We start from the raw sequence: 17,433 nt of genomic DNA, 5'->3' as shown, positions 1-17,433 counted from the left end.
ATCAGACTCTGGAACAGAGATGGCCTCCTCTTCTACCGCCGATGCTTCGAGGTCTGCATGCTCGGATTCTTCGCCTTAGATATCCAGAGTGTGTTGAATGCTTTGGTGTTGCATTTCTTGTCATCGGTTTCTTCGACCGATACGACTTACAGGCGTCACAGTCTTCTTCCTTGTGCTCCGATGAGAGGCACAAGTTACAAACTTGATGTAGATCAGTGCGAGGGTGCTTGGTGTGGCACCGAGGACAGAATTGGAGTGGAGTTCGTTCCATCGGAAGAATGGTAGACCGATAGGCTAGGCCAGAGGGCCTACCCCGATGTGTCAAATGAAAGAGTGTTTCCGGATCGCTTCAATAACCGGAGAACAGGGAAACGTGTTTGAGAACAATACCATCGAGTGTAGAGTGGATTGTGCACCGATGGGAACCTGAAGAATGGTTTCGAACCGGAGTGCAGCACTACACGTCCGAACACGATGACGTAAAAAAATATAAATAATCTAACGAGTTGATGCCCATGCGCACCATTACCGAAAGGAGGAGTCACCTTACCTCATAACTGGAGAGACTTCTTTGAAGAAAAACAACTTGCAAACATCTTGACCCAACACTAGATGGCAGGAGTATGCAAAGCATGTGTATCTACAGCTCACATGCCTCGAACATATTATTTCCCTACTGAGATCATGAGGAAAAAGGAATTTGTTTCCTATGACTTTCAATCTTTTCTGTTTGGTTGCTGCTCTCCCATTTCTGACTAGCTTGTGGTTTACCCCAGTAGGCTTGCACCAAATTTCATCAGAGTCTCTGAATAAGAGAAGGGCATAAATGCCAGTCCTGGAATGAAGACTTGTGCAGTGGTAATTGCATTCCTCAATTTTTTATGACATTTCATCAACATCTCATTAAATGTACTGAGCTAAGTGTTCAGGAAAATTGTGATACATCTGGAAATCAGTGCAGCATATACAGACTATGCAGGTTATCCCAAGTTTTCAAATGGAATACTCCACACAGCAGGTATTTACTGCACCCGGTACAGACCCCACAACAGAATAAAACGGTAGTCATCAGGTGCAGTAAATAATTAATCCCATCCACTGAGTTTTACACCACTGGTAGTCAGTGACATAGTCACAGCTCTCAGCAGGAATAAGGTAAACGTTTCCTGCAATGCTTTCTTCTTACTTCCGTTGGGCGGTGCTGGATGACCTCTCATTACAAGTTATTATCAATTCACGCATCAAAGCCCAAAGAGACACAATTTAAATAATGGTGGAACCAGGAAAAGCATTGCATTCAACCCTCGAAGTCCATCTGCTCTCCTCTGTAGCTTGCGCTGGAGTTCTTTCAGCCACTAGGGTTCAGCAGACGAACTTTCACAGCAGACGAACTTTCACAGCAATCATCCCGGCTATTCGCTGAAGCCTTGAACTGACCACTGTCCCTGGTAATGATTGCATGCCATTATCAGAGAAAGCTCCATTCCTTCGCCACTTGCTATCTCTGTACTCATCCCCTCTGAGTATGAGCTACGCTCTCATCAACAAACTGGCTCGGAAAAAGAAGTCAACTTAAAAAATGTAAACAAGAGCAGCCATCTTAGATATCCATGTAACTCCACCCTACTACATACCTTTTAAGGCTAAACTTTAACATAGGTAAATTTATTAGAAGCGAACAGCAGGCTCGCAGTTACAATTCTCAAATGGAGCTGAGAAACGGTAGGGAAGCTGAATGTATATCAGGTGTTATGAATGAGAATTCTCTAGCAGTCTGCAATCCGCGCGTAAATAGGTAACTGGAGAAAAGCACAACATCTAACATTTATTTAAGGCAAAATGAAATTGAACTTTATGAATACCAAGTGAAAACTTCACAAGAACTATACATTTTTAATAATGATGCCAATAAGACATGTTTAGGCTAAATCGTGTTTTATTGCAGAATGTAATGGATCTTTAAAATGGAGACCTGCAATTGACAACTTTGCGGAACAGTTTCAGACTTAAAACTAAGAAAGAGGAAGGTATAAAACAAAGAGGACATCGGGTCATGTACAGTTGTAAATGCTTTACTCTAGTTTACAGTTCAACCAGTTTGAAGAGCTTGAAACGAATTAAATAGGGCACCACATTATGGAGGACGAGACTTCCAAGTCCAAAGCTTCAGGTAAAGCTTTAGGCAGAGGTGTTTATTTGGTTAAAAAGTTTATCCTTGATAACCTGTGACATCAGTCCATGAATCGCTTCAATTGTTGTCTTACAGCTGAAATGAAAAAAAATACTTAGTCACACTGGAGTATTTCAAACAAAAGTGTAGTTTACAAACAGAAGATAAATTAAGTTAGTTTTAGACTGTTTCTACAGAATGCAACTAATTCTATTTTGTGTTTGTAGATTATAATATATTGCAGTGCATAAAGGGATGAGCCATTTTAAGGTACTGAAGTCTAACTAGCACAATAAATATCAAGCGAGATCCATTAATACTCACCAAAAAACAACTAGCTACATGTCAAACTACAGAGGTGGATTCATCAACATTTAATAGAGGTAGTCATAATGCAGATGCTGACGAGTTACTAACTAGTGGTAAAATTACGAGCTTCTGGCGAGTCTTTACCAATACATTTAGACCTTGTAAAACATGGGCAGAGTCAGGAAACCGCTAGCGATCGCCTTACTAATTTAGGTCGATCTTTAACCAGACAGAGAAGGATAGTGTGGAACATGACAGTGCGGATTCCAGTGCATATTCTCTGAATCCAAAGCAATAGTGGTGTCAGCCGTGAATGCATAAAGCTGCAGAAAACAAATACACTAAAAGCTCTTCAGGCTGGTCTTACAAGCATATCTCTACCACGGTGGTCTTGCAGTGTCTCAACTTGACCATTTTTCACAAGGAATAGGACAACATGAATAAATAAATGTTGTGTTCTATTAAGGCCAGGCATTAGCTATCCAGGAGCACCTTTGACTAGCAAAGCCCTTCTATAACAACATATACATTCAAATATGGTTCTAAATGTTCTGCCTGTGGAAGTGCACTGCGGAGGGAAAAGGGAAACGGCATGACTGTGCAGCTAGCACTACCACAAAAGAACATCTAATTTTCACATCAGCCATGGTTCCACTCTTCAGTACTCCTGGTCGATTAAGCAACTTATAGAAGCGCTTTCCGCTGGAATCAAACCCTAATTTTTAACTTCCTGCAGCAGAACTTGAACGGCCAGTTGTACTTCAGTGACATCTCATATATTCATGTGCCTGAAAGCCGGGCACCTGCCAACAAACATTTGCAATGTCACTTGTTTAAGCTTTTGAGTAATGAAATGGGTGCGTCATGCTTCACTACGACACAGAACAAGTCCCACAAGGGTCAGTGGGTGCTTTTCCTGTGCTTGTGCATCTTCAAGTTCTTGTACTTAATGGCCTTAACGTGGGTAAACAGAATGATAAGGCAACATTGAGATCAAGAGGAAACCTGGGGTGTAGAGTTAGATATCTAAGGAAACAGAGGTGACCTTACAGTTATATATATATCACTTGCAGGGGTCACATAGACTGATGTCCAGTCCTGGACGCCCCATCTACAATATTGGGTCCAGTTCTAAACACCACTGGTAAACTGTATCCATGCCTGGAGGCTGCATTGGTCATATAGCGCTCAGTCCAGGAGTCACAAGAGGAGTGTTAGGTTTAGTTCTAGAGGCATCCTCTGGCATGGTGTCTAGTTCATGGGGGAGGCATGGTTGGTGCAGGAGCGTGGGAGGAGTTGGGGTTTATCTTAATGCTCACATTACAAAAAACAGGCTCTTATGTTATGTTATTTTAATTTATTCAGCGCACAGATACTCGGAAGTGTCCCGGCGCTAGCAGCAAAAAGAAGCAGGAGAAGCTCAAATACCAGATTAAAACAGAAAAGTTTTAAGGGCTTTCCTGAAAGGAAAAGTATCAGAAGTGGCTCTCAGGGCCAAGGGCAACTCGTTCCAGGCCAGACAAGCCTTGCGGGCAAAGGAATTCCCACCCAATCGCTGGCGCTTAAACTTTGGCGTCTGCATTAGCAGCAGCGAAGAAGAACGCAGCTGCCTCACTGGGGTGTAAAAGGCGAATCTCTTCTGTAAATAACTAGGACCAAGACCGTAAAGGGCCCGTTGCACAGTGGAGAGCATTTTAAATTTCATACGAATTTCAACCGGGAGCCAATGCAATGACCGTAGAAGAGCCCGGGCACTGTGCCTGGAAGACACTCTCCGGGGGAGGGTGGGTAATAACATGCAATAGGGATAGATCAGTTATTCATAACACAGATTGTTACATACCACACAATAGCACACTTATAGTACACATACATACAATTATAGACACACTGATTTGGGCAGAATCACACAGATTTTTAGTCAAGTGGAAAAGCGAACAGTAAATGGATACAAACGACTAAGCCACTAAACCAAATCTTTGTCTTCGGTGATTTTTGAAACCCATCAACATCAAAACCACTTTTCCACTGATTTTCGAGTACTTCATCTACGCCTTGGAAAACATTGTGTAGTGTGACCCAACCTCCAAATAAGCAGTGAAGCATGCTACATATAAAATCGTGTTTATTGCAGCAGGAGCATCACGAAAATGCTGCACACTGAACAGTACTGTGCAAATTTGGATTTTGAAGTGAGGGGCCGAAGTCACGGTGAAACCACACTACAGAAACCAGGATGTCATGAGGAGCATGGCTGGAAATATTTTGTAACCTGGGACAGTACAGTTATAGTTTTATATCACACATTTACACACATACCCCTACATACACCAACACCAACAACCTGTTCCATGTGCAACACCGCATGTCTGAGATGCTTCTGCTACAATAAGAAATGCGCTCTTAAGAGCACTCCACTGCTTATTGGATGAAGGTTTAAGATATGTTAAATTCTTTTAACATAATAAATGACAGATCTGTCTTCAGAGCTGACAGGGGAGGAACACTCTCTGTAGTGTTGACAGGGAAATTCAGTTTTGTAGGCAGTCTAGCTACTGCATCATCGAACGTTGTAATGCAGCCTATGGAAGACACTCTTGATCGAGATGTGGCCAATAATGTGTTGGTTTAATGTAGAGTAAAGGCTTGTATCTCTAACCACAGAACAATGTAATCTCAGAACATGAAGCCTTTACCTTCCATCAGGACAGTTCTTTGGTGGAGAATGGTGGACCAATGCTATATAAGTAACTCTTTAGGTGACATGATGCACAGAGGATGTCTCGTATGATTGGGCAGAGATAAATTGCAGAAACGACTATAATGTGCCGGGTGAAGTGAAGACCTACAGCGACACACAGTCTCCAAATTCCACGCCATTTCCATGGAAGAAATCCCTCAGGAATACACATATGGAGGTATCATGGTGCTCCGGCTGCAAGTTTGGACTCCATCGTCTCTGAAGGGCCAATACATCAGTCTTTGGGAACTGGTTACCACTGCTTCCTCTGAACAGCAAGAAGCAGAGTAAACAACGCACGATAATAAAGTCATCTGATCAACACCCAGTGAATAAAGATGAAAGTAGGTCTGAGAGCAAGTGCTCGCCAAGGTCTGTCCAAGTGTTGTAATCACCAAAGACGGAAAAAATTGTCGTCATCATCTTTCACTACCTTCATACTTCTTCTCCTCACTCTTCCTTGGGACAGCTGTGGGCCTTTTATGCACCCCTTGGCGAGATTGAGGGTGTATGCGCATAAGCAGTAGACTACTACAACACCATTCAAGCCAGCCAAGTGAGTTTGAAGAAGTGACAAAGAAGCGATAATGTTATGGGTCACCCAAGAGTGTGTGCACTGGGCTGAAAGGGCAGCTGGGCAAGGACAGACATGGTGAACTGGGACGGGCCCATGAGTGGAGAGGCAGCATTCTCACCAAGATGGCACTGAGAAAGATTGCCATGAGGAGCATAGTGCACAGATCAGGCACATTACAAGCTTCCATACCGTTCTCACTGAGAGGCAAACACCACAGAAGAGGGGGCAGCTATATAAATGAATTCTGTACTTCGATTAAATGGCATGCGGGCAGAATTGGTAGCAGTGAACTCTGAAGGCGACTACAGGCGTGCATAAAAAAAAAAAAGAGATTAGCAGAGATATCTGGACCTTTTGCCAGCCACAGTTGTTGAAAACCAACTAAAGTCACCCTGAGATGGTGTATAAGAAAAATCTGCAGCGGGGTTGGATAAGGGTAAAAAATGCGCATGAATTAATAAAAAATTTAAAAGAATTATTGGAATATACAGCCAGAGGCAATATTCTACATCGAGAAGTGAAAGCCAGCGGAGACAGCATTGGCATAGCCAATAGGTCTCGCCTGTGGGACCTTCTACGTGTTTAGTTATGCAGCACATTATAAACAGGCTAAGCGCCATGGGTGGGACAAAGAGAGGCTAGCCATTATTATGAGGAAGGGTGAGGAGGAAATAAACAAGCATTCACACTATTTTGCTGTTACCCAACACAGAGAAAGCCAGGAGACGCTGCATGTGTTTGGCGAGTAAGCGATAAAGTTAGGGTACAGCAGCACAGCTATTGTTTCCATATACTAACGGGTGGTTGGGAGGGCTAAAACGGAAAATAAGGAAACTCCTTAAGCAGCGTGTGCGCACATTCCCACAAAGTTTATTGTGAATTAATTAAAAACGTCCTTGTAAAGCTTCAATTGAGATTAACCACTAGTATAAAGAGAATCAGCGCTCCCTTCACTCCTTCCTCTTAACTTCCTAAAACAATAAGCGGGTGCTGCACTGATGAAAGAAAGGTGGAGCACCAAGCTGAAAGATGAAGCTTGGGGGCTGTGCGCCTTGCTTTGATCAACACGGCTGCAGCGCTTCATTAAACATGAATTTAATAAGCGCTTTATCGATATGCACAATGAAAGTGAACGTGAGCTGGGTGGAAAATGAACGATCGCCGAGAGGCGCAATCCTAAGTTTCTCCATGTTTGGTGCATAAAAGGGACTTCTACGGTGCTCTGATCTAAGCATTCCCTGCTTTCAATGTAGCATTCTATGTGGAAGTTCTAATCTAGACTGAGGGCAGTGCAGCGCTTCACTTTTCAGAGATGGTGTTCATAAGAACAATGTATTATTTATGGGGCTGACAAGACAGCTTCAGAAGTCGCAACAACTGAATGATCTAATTATGTTGTATTGCCTAAGTGAGTTTGTTTATCCGGAAAACGTTTATATGAGCATTTCTCCTTATAATACATCAGCGCGGTTCATTTCCACGAGTTTGCTCCTACGGCCGTATACGTTTGCTAGAATAATTTTGTTATAAGTTTTATTTGCAAAGCGCTTTGTCATGGAGAGATGTGTCTTGGTAGCGCTATATAACAAGAGTCCTGCGCTGTAAACATACACCTTCAAAGCCCAAGCCATCGCCCCCGGACTCCTCCCAGAACCGCACATAATTGTAAACAGCCTTGTTAACCTCATCAGCGCGGCGCAGATTCCTGCGCTGTGCTGAACATTCTAATGAGCCAACGGGCTCATGACGGAACGTTTCCGTCATGAGCACAGCTCAACCGACGCTCATGACGGAACCGTTCCGTCATGAGCATCGAAGGGGTTAAAGGCACCTGCTGTGGAAGGAATGCAGCTGCCACTCTGCGCGTGGTTGCTCGCTCCCGAGAGCAAAATGCAGTGGGAGTGAATCTTTGGAGAAGAAGTAGAACATGCACCCGCCTTTAGCCATTTGCATGCTTTCATTCTTGAAAGTCACACGCAAAACCCAATCTAATGTGTGGGAGGAGTCAGACCCACACGGAGAAAGCCGGAGAATCCACAAGATGCCTCGCAGTGCAGAGCACGCGCGCTGGCTCAGGCTCAACCTAAAAAAAAAAAAGGATATTAATTAGGTGAAGTGCAAAGTTCTGAGCCATAAATGTCTAACAACACCTGGCGGAGATAAAACACCGAAAACCTGCTACAAAAGCTCAAACAAAAGCCAGACAAAAGCCCAAACCTAAGTCTTAACTGTAGGATACCAGCTTGCGTGTACCAGAGACAAAGCAAGAGTACATAGAGGATTTAATTTGTTGGAAAACATTTTCCCATGGATGAGAGAGGCAGGAAGAAAACAGAAGGTACTGTGCGAGGCAACACTGGCAGTGCTGTGTGACTTTCATTGGAGATGGAACCTATTAAAAAGATTCGGCCACCACAAAATGTACTTGAGCGGACAGCTCATTTGTGGGTTCCCAAGCAGTTTAGAAAAGGAAAACAGCTTCAAGAGACCAGTAAAGAACGATCAAGTGGCATCAAACACAAGAGGAGGGTGAATATGTTTCCGCAAAGCAACAGTGCCCAAAAACTAGGATGGGCAAAGGCATTTTAGACCCCACCACAATGAAACCTGTTACCATTTAGCAATATTGGCAACTATACGCTTTAAGTATTCAAATATTCTTTTGCATTCTGAAGGGGTGCAGTCAGTTTCATCTCTTTTGCAAAGCCGTACATCTAATTTCCCTGATCGTAGGCACAAAACAGCTTGTCACACTACAGAGGGATCGATGGTAATGTGAATGTGTCATTCCTGGATGAGGACAATAAGCAAGAACCACACTTCTCGTATAGCTGCCAAGGTTTCAGATTGCTGTGTGTGACATTTTCATAATGTCAGTGAAATTATGAGTGACATTTCAATTACTATGAGTGACACTTGATCGCGAGCAAAATAAAGCAGTGAAGAGGAGGGAAACATAAATATCAGAAATTACACCCATTTGAGCAACGAGAATGTTGAAGTGAACTGCTTCAAAGCATAAGACATAATTGTTAAACAACTCATTTATTGGACTACAGTCAAAATTGACAAAAATAGATAGTCTGGAATAATCAGCTAGTAACTCGCAGAGTCACTCGATTTACGCCGACCACACGAGCTGTAAGCATGGCTGCATTAGAAAGCGGAGCGTGGGAGGCACTCTTTTTTGGCCACAGTTAGGCTGATAGCATAGTCTCACTGACTTACTTTCAGAAACACTTTCATTTAAGGAAGGCGACAAGCCCGCCGTGTGGTAAAGATTATGCTCAGTCCTGATGGCACACATGCTATGAGGCATCTTTGGATTAGGATTTGCACATTTATTATTCCCAAAAAAGTTACTGGCACAGGCTTTTACTTTCACCCACCTCTGCAGTTTAGACCACAGTTGCCAAGTTGAATTTTCCAGTCAGAATTACGTTTTAGCCAAAAGCATGTAACATTTTAGAGCCAGTAGTTTCACTTGTAACACTGCAACAATGACGGGCTCAAAACTATCTCGGAACATGAACTGCTGTTTTGTCATGGTTGTACGTGATATCCGTTTGAGACTTGAATAACACACTCACCACAATCTCAGCAGGATTCGAGAAAAAAACATCCAAGAAAGGATCCATGCACAACAGATGCTACTTGTGATAGAAACACAGCGAGGAGACATGAACTGGACGTGACGTTCCATGACCAATGTACAGAACATTCTCGCAACCTTTTAAGCGTCCCCCAAAGACACGTACATGCACAAAACCCGCCAATTATTGAAAAAGCACATTCAAATACAAAGGCAGACTTATGGCATTTGTTAATGTTTGCATCAATGTTCTTGTCATTTTGTAAATCATGGTTGTCCCGTATTTTCGCTCGTTTGTGAACAAATGGGTTTAATCAAATATTCAGCAAATACTGTTTTCGCTGGGTCGAATAAGCACACACACACTCGGGTGGCTGGTACTTACATCGACTCTTTTGCAGGCAGTTCAGGTTTACTGCAGGCCTCCATAGCCCGGGGGCCGTCCTCAAGTCTGATGTTATCCAATCAGTGACCGGTTGTCCTGGGCGGCAACTGAAACTGCCGGTTATGGACTCCATGACGTGAAGCTGAGCTCGTTGATGAATAATTGAATTGACCGAGGGGCAGCACGCGATAGCGGCCCGGGCAGGTGCGAGCAGCAGGCAGTTCTTCAAGCGCTAAGACGTGACAAGCCCCACCACGGCGCCAGACTATTGGATGTATCAGACTGGCCTGGGCACTACCGTGACGTCAGGCTGTGCGAGAGCCGCCCAGCGGAAATCAAAATGAAACATTGTTGCATTGTGCAGCGATCCTAACAGCAGCATCAACTCTGCTGCAAGACCAAGCTTGCAGCGGGAACAGCGCGGGCACGCCAGGTAGGGAGCACTGCCAGCTGCCACACTTTCACTCCATGATATAGTTTAGGCAGCGCCAGGAAGGCTGAGGTACAATGCAAATGCGTGACAATTCATTTCAGTGCGGCGATGCGGATGACTACACTGAAATGCGTTAGTCTAACGCCTGATGCGTGGTACTTGGCAGGATTGTTCTTGTGGTGAAATTAAAACAGGAAAGACGGAGATTAGGAAAAGATACATAGTCTACACTGAAGGTAGGAACGGTATCTAACTCTTAGTACATGCCTACCTGTGCACACTGGATATAAATAGGATTTAGAAAAAAAAGAAGAAAAAAAAAAAATCACAAAAAGGAAGAAATTCCTGGAAGATTTTCAAATGAAAACATAGCTATATCTTGCAGACCACAAGCGACTTATGGTCAAAGTAGAAATAATAGACAATTAGCCAGAGCACAAGGAGGAGACTTGCTGACTATTTACAAGCCTAAAATAATCCTACTGTCAGTTAAAGTCCTTTGCAACAAGTTAGGGGCTAAGAAATACAAATGAAGTAAGCCAGGTGGAGAGCAACATGCTCTTCAGCTCTTCCTCAGCTAGTGAGTTACTAATTTGAGACATTTTTGCACCTGCTTAGTTTCCAAATTTAACGATGAAAAGGATGGAGAAACTGAAAATTGTTACCAAAATGTCTACTCTTGGTCTGTCCATCTAATAATCATTTACTGCTAGTTAGCTTTATCAGGTTACACATTTTGAAAATCGAAACAGAAAAAAACTGGGAGGCACATGCATTGGGCCTTACATTAAATTATTTAGCAACATCGTCAACAGTGAAAATCGGGGATGATTGTCACCAAGGGGTTCAATGCAATATTTATGAGAGCAAACCTCCTGACTATGATGTTACCCAGAACAGCAAAGTGAAAACATCCCAGATATTTACTTTTTACCCACCTATATATGAATGCCCCCAAATGATCTGCCCCTATGTCAACCGATATGCAGGGGGAGAGGAGTAATGGGGAAGCCAAACATTACATGGTCTTTCCTCCCAATTCCAAACCCAAAAAACACATCTAGCCTCTGCCAGCCACTCTATGAGCCTACCCCCTCCCTCTTCAAAAGCAGTGCTCCCCGATTACCATCGAGGCTTGTCAGAGGAGCCCAGAGTTCCTTTATGACGTAGCACCAGCGGGTAGAAGCTTTTAACCGTTACTATGTCATAGGAGTCGATTACCAGTTTTAGAATCTGGAATTCATGATGGCGTCTCTCAGTGAGAACTGTACATAACATAGAATTATGGATGGGGAAATGTGAGTCACCGGATGATTTTCACCATGGGGTTCTCTGACATCAAATAGACGAAAGCAAAGCAATTAGGCTGTCACTCAAAACCCCAAGGTGAAAGGCATCCTGGTAACTCAGTTATCCATCAATAATTTTATTTTTTATATGGCCCTGAAAAATCATCTGTCAATGCTTATAAGTGCTAGGCTGAGGCAAAGGAGTAATAGAGGAGCCATACACAAAATGGCTTCCACTCCCTAATGTGAACAAAATACCTTACCTGCCATCCTCAACCAACCCCCACCACCTTCCATCTCCCTTCTGCAGCTGTGCTTTCTGCTTTCATTCAAGTGCAGCAGCACTGACAGGCTCTCTGAGAGCCCTGTCAGCATGGTCTGGAAGGCCTTCAAGACTTAATAACAAAACGTGTTACCCACGGTTGCTAACTGTTGCTACATCACAGCAGTGAATTACAGGATTTATAATCCGGTTAGGCCAGCTCATGGTTCGCGATTAGAGCCATGCATAACAACAAAACAGACATATACATCTCTTACCTGTCTCTTGTGGCTTTAGCTAATTTGTCTTCAGATTTTCGGTCGTGTGTCTCTAACCCCAACATAAAACTTCCACGACCGAGCTGTGCTTCAGACTGCTCAAGCTTTTCAGACAAATCGAAGACCTGTCCTGTGGTGTAATCTGCATTCTTTGGAGACACACAAAAGGTATACAATGTATAAGAGCAGCATTGACCATGTAGTCTGCATACACAACAGTAGTCATCACTATTAGTTCAATTCCCAACAAATCCTAAGCGTAAAATGTTCCTGTTTGTGCTCTGGAGCACACGTTCCGACACAGAATATATAGAAGCACTGGACAATTAAATCTGCAAGCTGTTTGATGGCATTTTGCTACTGGGTGTCGCTTTTTCATTCAAAGAATATAGCTGCCTCCTGCACCAGTTTCCCTCTTCCAAACTGAGCTTCAATCACCACCACTGTTAAGGGAATACATGCTTCTAGATTGATAAGGTCGTACTTTTGTGCTCACATTATACTGGACATAGTATGCCTTTTTTAGCCCTATGTATTTTTATAATTCATGCCCCCCAGCTTTATGACTTCACAGGTGGCCTGTGAAAGGAGGAATGTTACAAACAAGCATTGGCAAAGCCAATAGCTCAAAACGTTTTGATTTATTGGCTTTTGCTTATTTCTGTTGCTGTGAAGCATTGGCATAACATGGGTGCCATTTAACTCATTTTTTATTGACCCTTCCAAGATGGTGGATGCCATTCTGAACGGTAAATTAAAAAAAATAATTTCTACTTGAGTGAAAGCTTTTTTTTAAATGTATTTACCTTTTTTTTTTAAGGAAATAGAGTGGCACGGTAGCTAGTGAGAATGAATGGGAATGATTTTGAGGAAGTGTCAGCAACAAAGAGTGAGCATTAGAGGCAGTGATGGAGTGAAACTGCAAGTGAGAATGAATAAGTAAGAGTGTGAGTATGAATAAGTGAATATAAGTAAGCACAGACACCTGTGACAAATTGCTACCAAATGAGGAAACACTTGGCACAGGGGGACACAGAGGAGACAAACTCTTGCACTGGCAAACTTGAATACGTTTTTTGGCATGGGGGTAACCATGGCAAAATGCTGGAGCTTGCACATGGAAGGTAATTTTTTGCATAAAGGAGGACAACCAAAGTATATAGGAGAGGGCAATCATGACAAAATGCTGGAACTGACATCCTAGAGATAATTTTTGACATAAGGGCCACCCATCGTTTATGAACAGCTCCACTGGCAAACTGTCAGTGACATATGGTATGCAATTTGTTGGACTAAAGGGTCACCCATAGCATGAAAATATATTACATCTGGCATAACGGAGGTATGTTTTTAAATATGGTGGCACCCCTATCACATTTGAGAAACAATGGGGTCAACTCTTGGAGGGAGTCAGGTTAAATTGGCATGGCATTACATCAAAGACTTGAATATTTAATCAGTGCTTCTACAGAGCCTGTGACTTTTTAACTAATTTATGTGGAAACTGTACTTTAAAATGCAATATCTGGTCCAATTTTTTCAAAATGTTCTCAGGGGTGGGGGCTGGGGGGGGGAGGGGGATAGGAGGTGAGAAGCACCCTCTTCAGGAACCCTGCCTAGAAGTTGTCAGGCGTTCTCAAGGAATCAGGCCCACCACTTTCAAAAATCATCAGTAGCTACTCTAAGAACAGAAGGTATACAGTGTCTTTATGAGCACCGTTTACTTTCTGCAGCTTCCATTGGGACAATACTAAGCCTGGGCGTAGTTTGTGCAGTAGCGCTACGCGTAGCTACGTGAAGTGCACTACGTGAGCTACGTGAACTACGTAGTGCACTGTGCAAAATGCTGTTCGCACTGATTGCCCAGGACCGGATGCTTGTCCGCACTGTACAATCAGTGCGAACAGCATCTTGCACAGTGCAAGCGGTCGTTTTCTGCTGCTTGAGTAGATTTCTACTCCAGCAGCAGCTTTCTCAACGCAGATTGGTAGTTTCTCATCGTGAGCGGTCGCGAGCATACGCGACCACTCGCAATGAGAAACCTGACCTCCCTGCGTTGAGAATCTTGCCAGGAGGTTTATTTTCCAAGCTCACGTCCGGCAACTTGATGTTGCTGATCGCGAACGAGGTAAAAGTCTCACCGAGATGTCATTTTGCTTGCTCGCGGTCGCCAACTTGACCTGCTGGATGAAACTCCAGCAAGGGAAGGTTGACAATAGGCTTCCTGTCACAGGGAGGTGTGACCACCTCCCAGACAGGCTTTAGTGTATTGGGGCTGGGTGGGTGCACTCAGAGTGCTTTGATGTCTGCACTGGGGGCAACAGGGGGATACCAATGGTGGAGAAAATAGCACTAGAGAGAAAATTGGAAAACACATGCACTTATGGAGTGTGCAACCAAATCTCTAGTAGTTGCCCAAATTTAGGGCAAAAGTCGATTTTAAATGCAAGTGCACTGTGAGTCTGGGTAGCAAACTAGAACCTCCCGCAGTAAATCAGCATCAAGGAATAAAGGTATTGGCTTTACTGGTCTAACAAGTACTTATACTGCATTACTAAAGGAAAGAGCAATTATGCAAGACTGGTCTCTATTATATTTAAATATTAATTCATAAATCTGCTACCACGACAGACAAACGTGGAGAGGAGAGTGGTCGATCAGAATACAGAGTACACTTTGAGAGGTCAATTCATTACAGACAGATAACAATAGAAATAACTGCTTTCCATCCTAGAAATACCATGTACATAAAAGCCACATTATATTGCACAGTACTTACAGTGAGCAAGCTAGAGGAGCTGAGCGTGTTCACCCAGTACTTGTTCCACAGGAGCTCGAGCAACTTGCGATCCAAAGACGACTTGAAATATGTGACCTCTAAAGCATAATACCTAAAAAACAGAAACGCAGATGATGGGGCATCAATCCGTTTATTGCTCTTGAGGGCAAAAGGTCAATGACAACTGATCGGGTAGAAAAAGGAGTGATTTTCCTATTTTATTTGCTCAATACACGCTTTTCAGCCAAGCAGGACTTCTCCATCTCAGGGAGTACCTGCGTCCAGGCAGCCGCCACCTCTATGATAATGATACACCAGTTTCTCTTACTATTATGGGATTTTTAAAATGTTCTTAAAATATTCACATTCATTGCCCATGGTTCGTGTTTATTTTTACATGTGGCACCAAAGATGTATAGCTGATCAGTGAGAGATCTGTTATTTTTATTATTATAACCTAGAATAATAAGATTGCCATTCGGGGAGCTTAACCAGCCGGAAACGACTTACCCTGGTATAGGTTGTTTATCTCATTTTTTATAGCTTGTAATTAAAGATTTAGGAGCCAGTCACTTAAGGCTTGATTAGGTGATTATGCATTTCCCTGTGACGCTAAAACAGCGATTGGATCTCCAGAGGCAATTGATAGTAAAAATCTGCAATCACCTCTATTTCCCAATTCCAAGCAGCCAGTGAAGTTTCAAAGGATTGGGTGAGATGTCATTCTGTTACCACAGTCTGGTCACAATTCTAGGTGCTGCATTTTGTACCAACTACACTGCAGTTAAGTGGATTTAGTACAATCTCAAGAACAGTGAGGGGTAGGTGTCAAGTCAGGAGACCGCAAATACTCTTGAGGACTATTGTGAGATTTTTGAAGTGAGGGGCGAATGCGAGTTAGCCATAAAAGATTTCGGTCTGCAATTATGTGGGCATTTGGTCATGTGGGAGAGGTGAGAAATAGGTGTTAAAAGTCAGATACTACCTAGCTCGGGCAACAGACCTATCATCGGGGGCTCAGTTTCATTATAATTTGGCCAACCATTTCTTGCTTCGGAAGACACAATTGTCTATCTGCGGCACATGAAAACATCAACACTTCTGTATTTATTTTGGACTTCCTGTTTATTATCCTAGTGATTGGTTCCGCAAACTTGTGCTACATAACCAAATAAATTCAAATTCAAAAGTGCTTTATTCGAGTGTTACTCATAAAAGCAGACATACAAACACGTAATAAAAAACAATTAATTTACAGAGGTCATATTTGACATAAGCACATATCACAGTAAAAAACAATTATAATTCAGCAGAATTTGCATAATCACAGGTGTAAAGTTCATTACTGTTAAGAATCAGGTTAAAAACAGATACAATATCAATGCTAAAAATCAATGAAATTTCAATCCGAAATGACACAAAGTGAGCCAATACAGAGAATAGATAATCTAGCAGTCTCTGATCAACTAGGCAGAGAGTAGTTACCCTACTAGCAATCTCTGCCTAATTACCCACGCCCACCCCAGGTACTTTGCAGTCGCAATTATAATCCAGGTCAAAGAAGTAGATCTAACAATACGCAAAGCTACCATACTACTTTTAGTACCCAAGTTCCTACACATAGGTGCCAACCAAACTCGCCTTGGAGCAGAATATACATGGCAGGAGAACAAAAAATGACCAAGTGTTTCATTTCCTTCCCCACAAACTGGGCAGGTAGCTGGTCCTCCTTCTCTCCACTTAGATGTTAAATTGCGGAGAGGGAGAGAGCCAGCCCTTAGTTGAAAAAACAGTTTCCTATCCATGGGTTTCGATATGTAATCCCAATACATTTCATATGTAGGGAACAGTTTAACCTCGAGAAAGGTGGTAGTCATGGACCCGTTGTTAATACTGAGCAAACTCTTATTTGCAACCCGTTCCCAAAATATATTTTTTAGGATTGACTTAGAGGGGAATGATGACCCAGCGGGATCAGACCATAGTTCATTTAGTCCTAGGTCACATAATGCTAATTTTAGTGATTTAAACCATCTAATTTTGTTAAAACGATCCGCTTTAATGACATCAACAAACCCATCCGCGTAGTGGGAGAGCTCAGGTGTAGCCCAAAGCCTACGCCAATATAAAATCGGTCGTAGTTTACCCATTTCCGAGATTTCTCTCCTGCCAAGCTCGTATCTCAGAGGCAAAAGCGGGCTGCTCTGTGGGGTGCCTGTAAGTTTCCTTAGGAAGTTGTTCTCAGATGTTTGGAGCTCCTGCAGGTTTTCTTGCCCCCACAACTCAGCCCCATACAATGCTGACCCAATTGCTTTTGCCTCATATATGATCAAGGGTGGTTTAATCGGTTTGGTCAGCGATTTCCTATGCTCCTTTATGATGGTACCAGCTAGTTGCTTATGTCTTAATACTGCAATATTTAAATGTTGGTTCCATCTATTATCATTGGAGATAAGGATCCCCAGATATGTAAAGGATTTTACAACTTCTAGGTTGCGTCCACTCATGGTAATTTTGGATTTAAAATTTCTATGAGTTTTGTCTTAGAAGCATTCACCTCCAGACCGTGATCACCACAAAACTTATCAAATATTGCCAATGCTTTTTGCAGACCACTTG

General features: G+C 42.8%; 1 protein-coding gene across 1 annotated transcript in view; it reads right to left on the bottom strand.

The window, feature by feature from the left end:
• Positions 1-1,918: 1,918 nt before the first annotated feature.
• LOC144828756 (COP9 signalosome complex subunit 5-like) overlaps positions 1,919-17,433 on the bottom strand; it is a 185,023-nt gene continuing 169,508 nt past the window's right edge. The window contains exons 6-8 of the mRNA XM_078687201.1: positions 14,815-14,926; positions 12,036-12,184; positions 1,919-2,266 (exon numbers count right to left, since the gene is read on the bottom strand). Coding sequence (XP_078543327.1) covers positions 2,179-2,266; positions 12,036-12,184; positions 14,815-14,926 — 349 coding nt within the window. The 3' untranslated portion in view covers positions 1,919-2,178. The remainder of the gene's footprint in view (positions 2,267-12,035; positions 12,185-14,814; positions 14,927-17,433) is intronic.

Source organism: Lissotriton helveticus, chromosome 4_1 (genome assembly GCF_964261635.1).
Source record: "Lissotriton helveticus chromosome 4_1, aLisHel1.1, whole genome shotgun sequence".
In the NCBI taxonomy this organism is placed as follows: domain Eukaryota; kingdom Metazoa; phylum Chordata; class Amphibia; order Caudata; family Salamandridae; genus Lissotriton; species Lissotriton helveticus.
The sequence above is the reverse complement of the archived record's forward strand: the minus strand, read 5'-3'. Positions and strand labels throughout refer to the sequence as shown.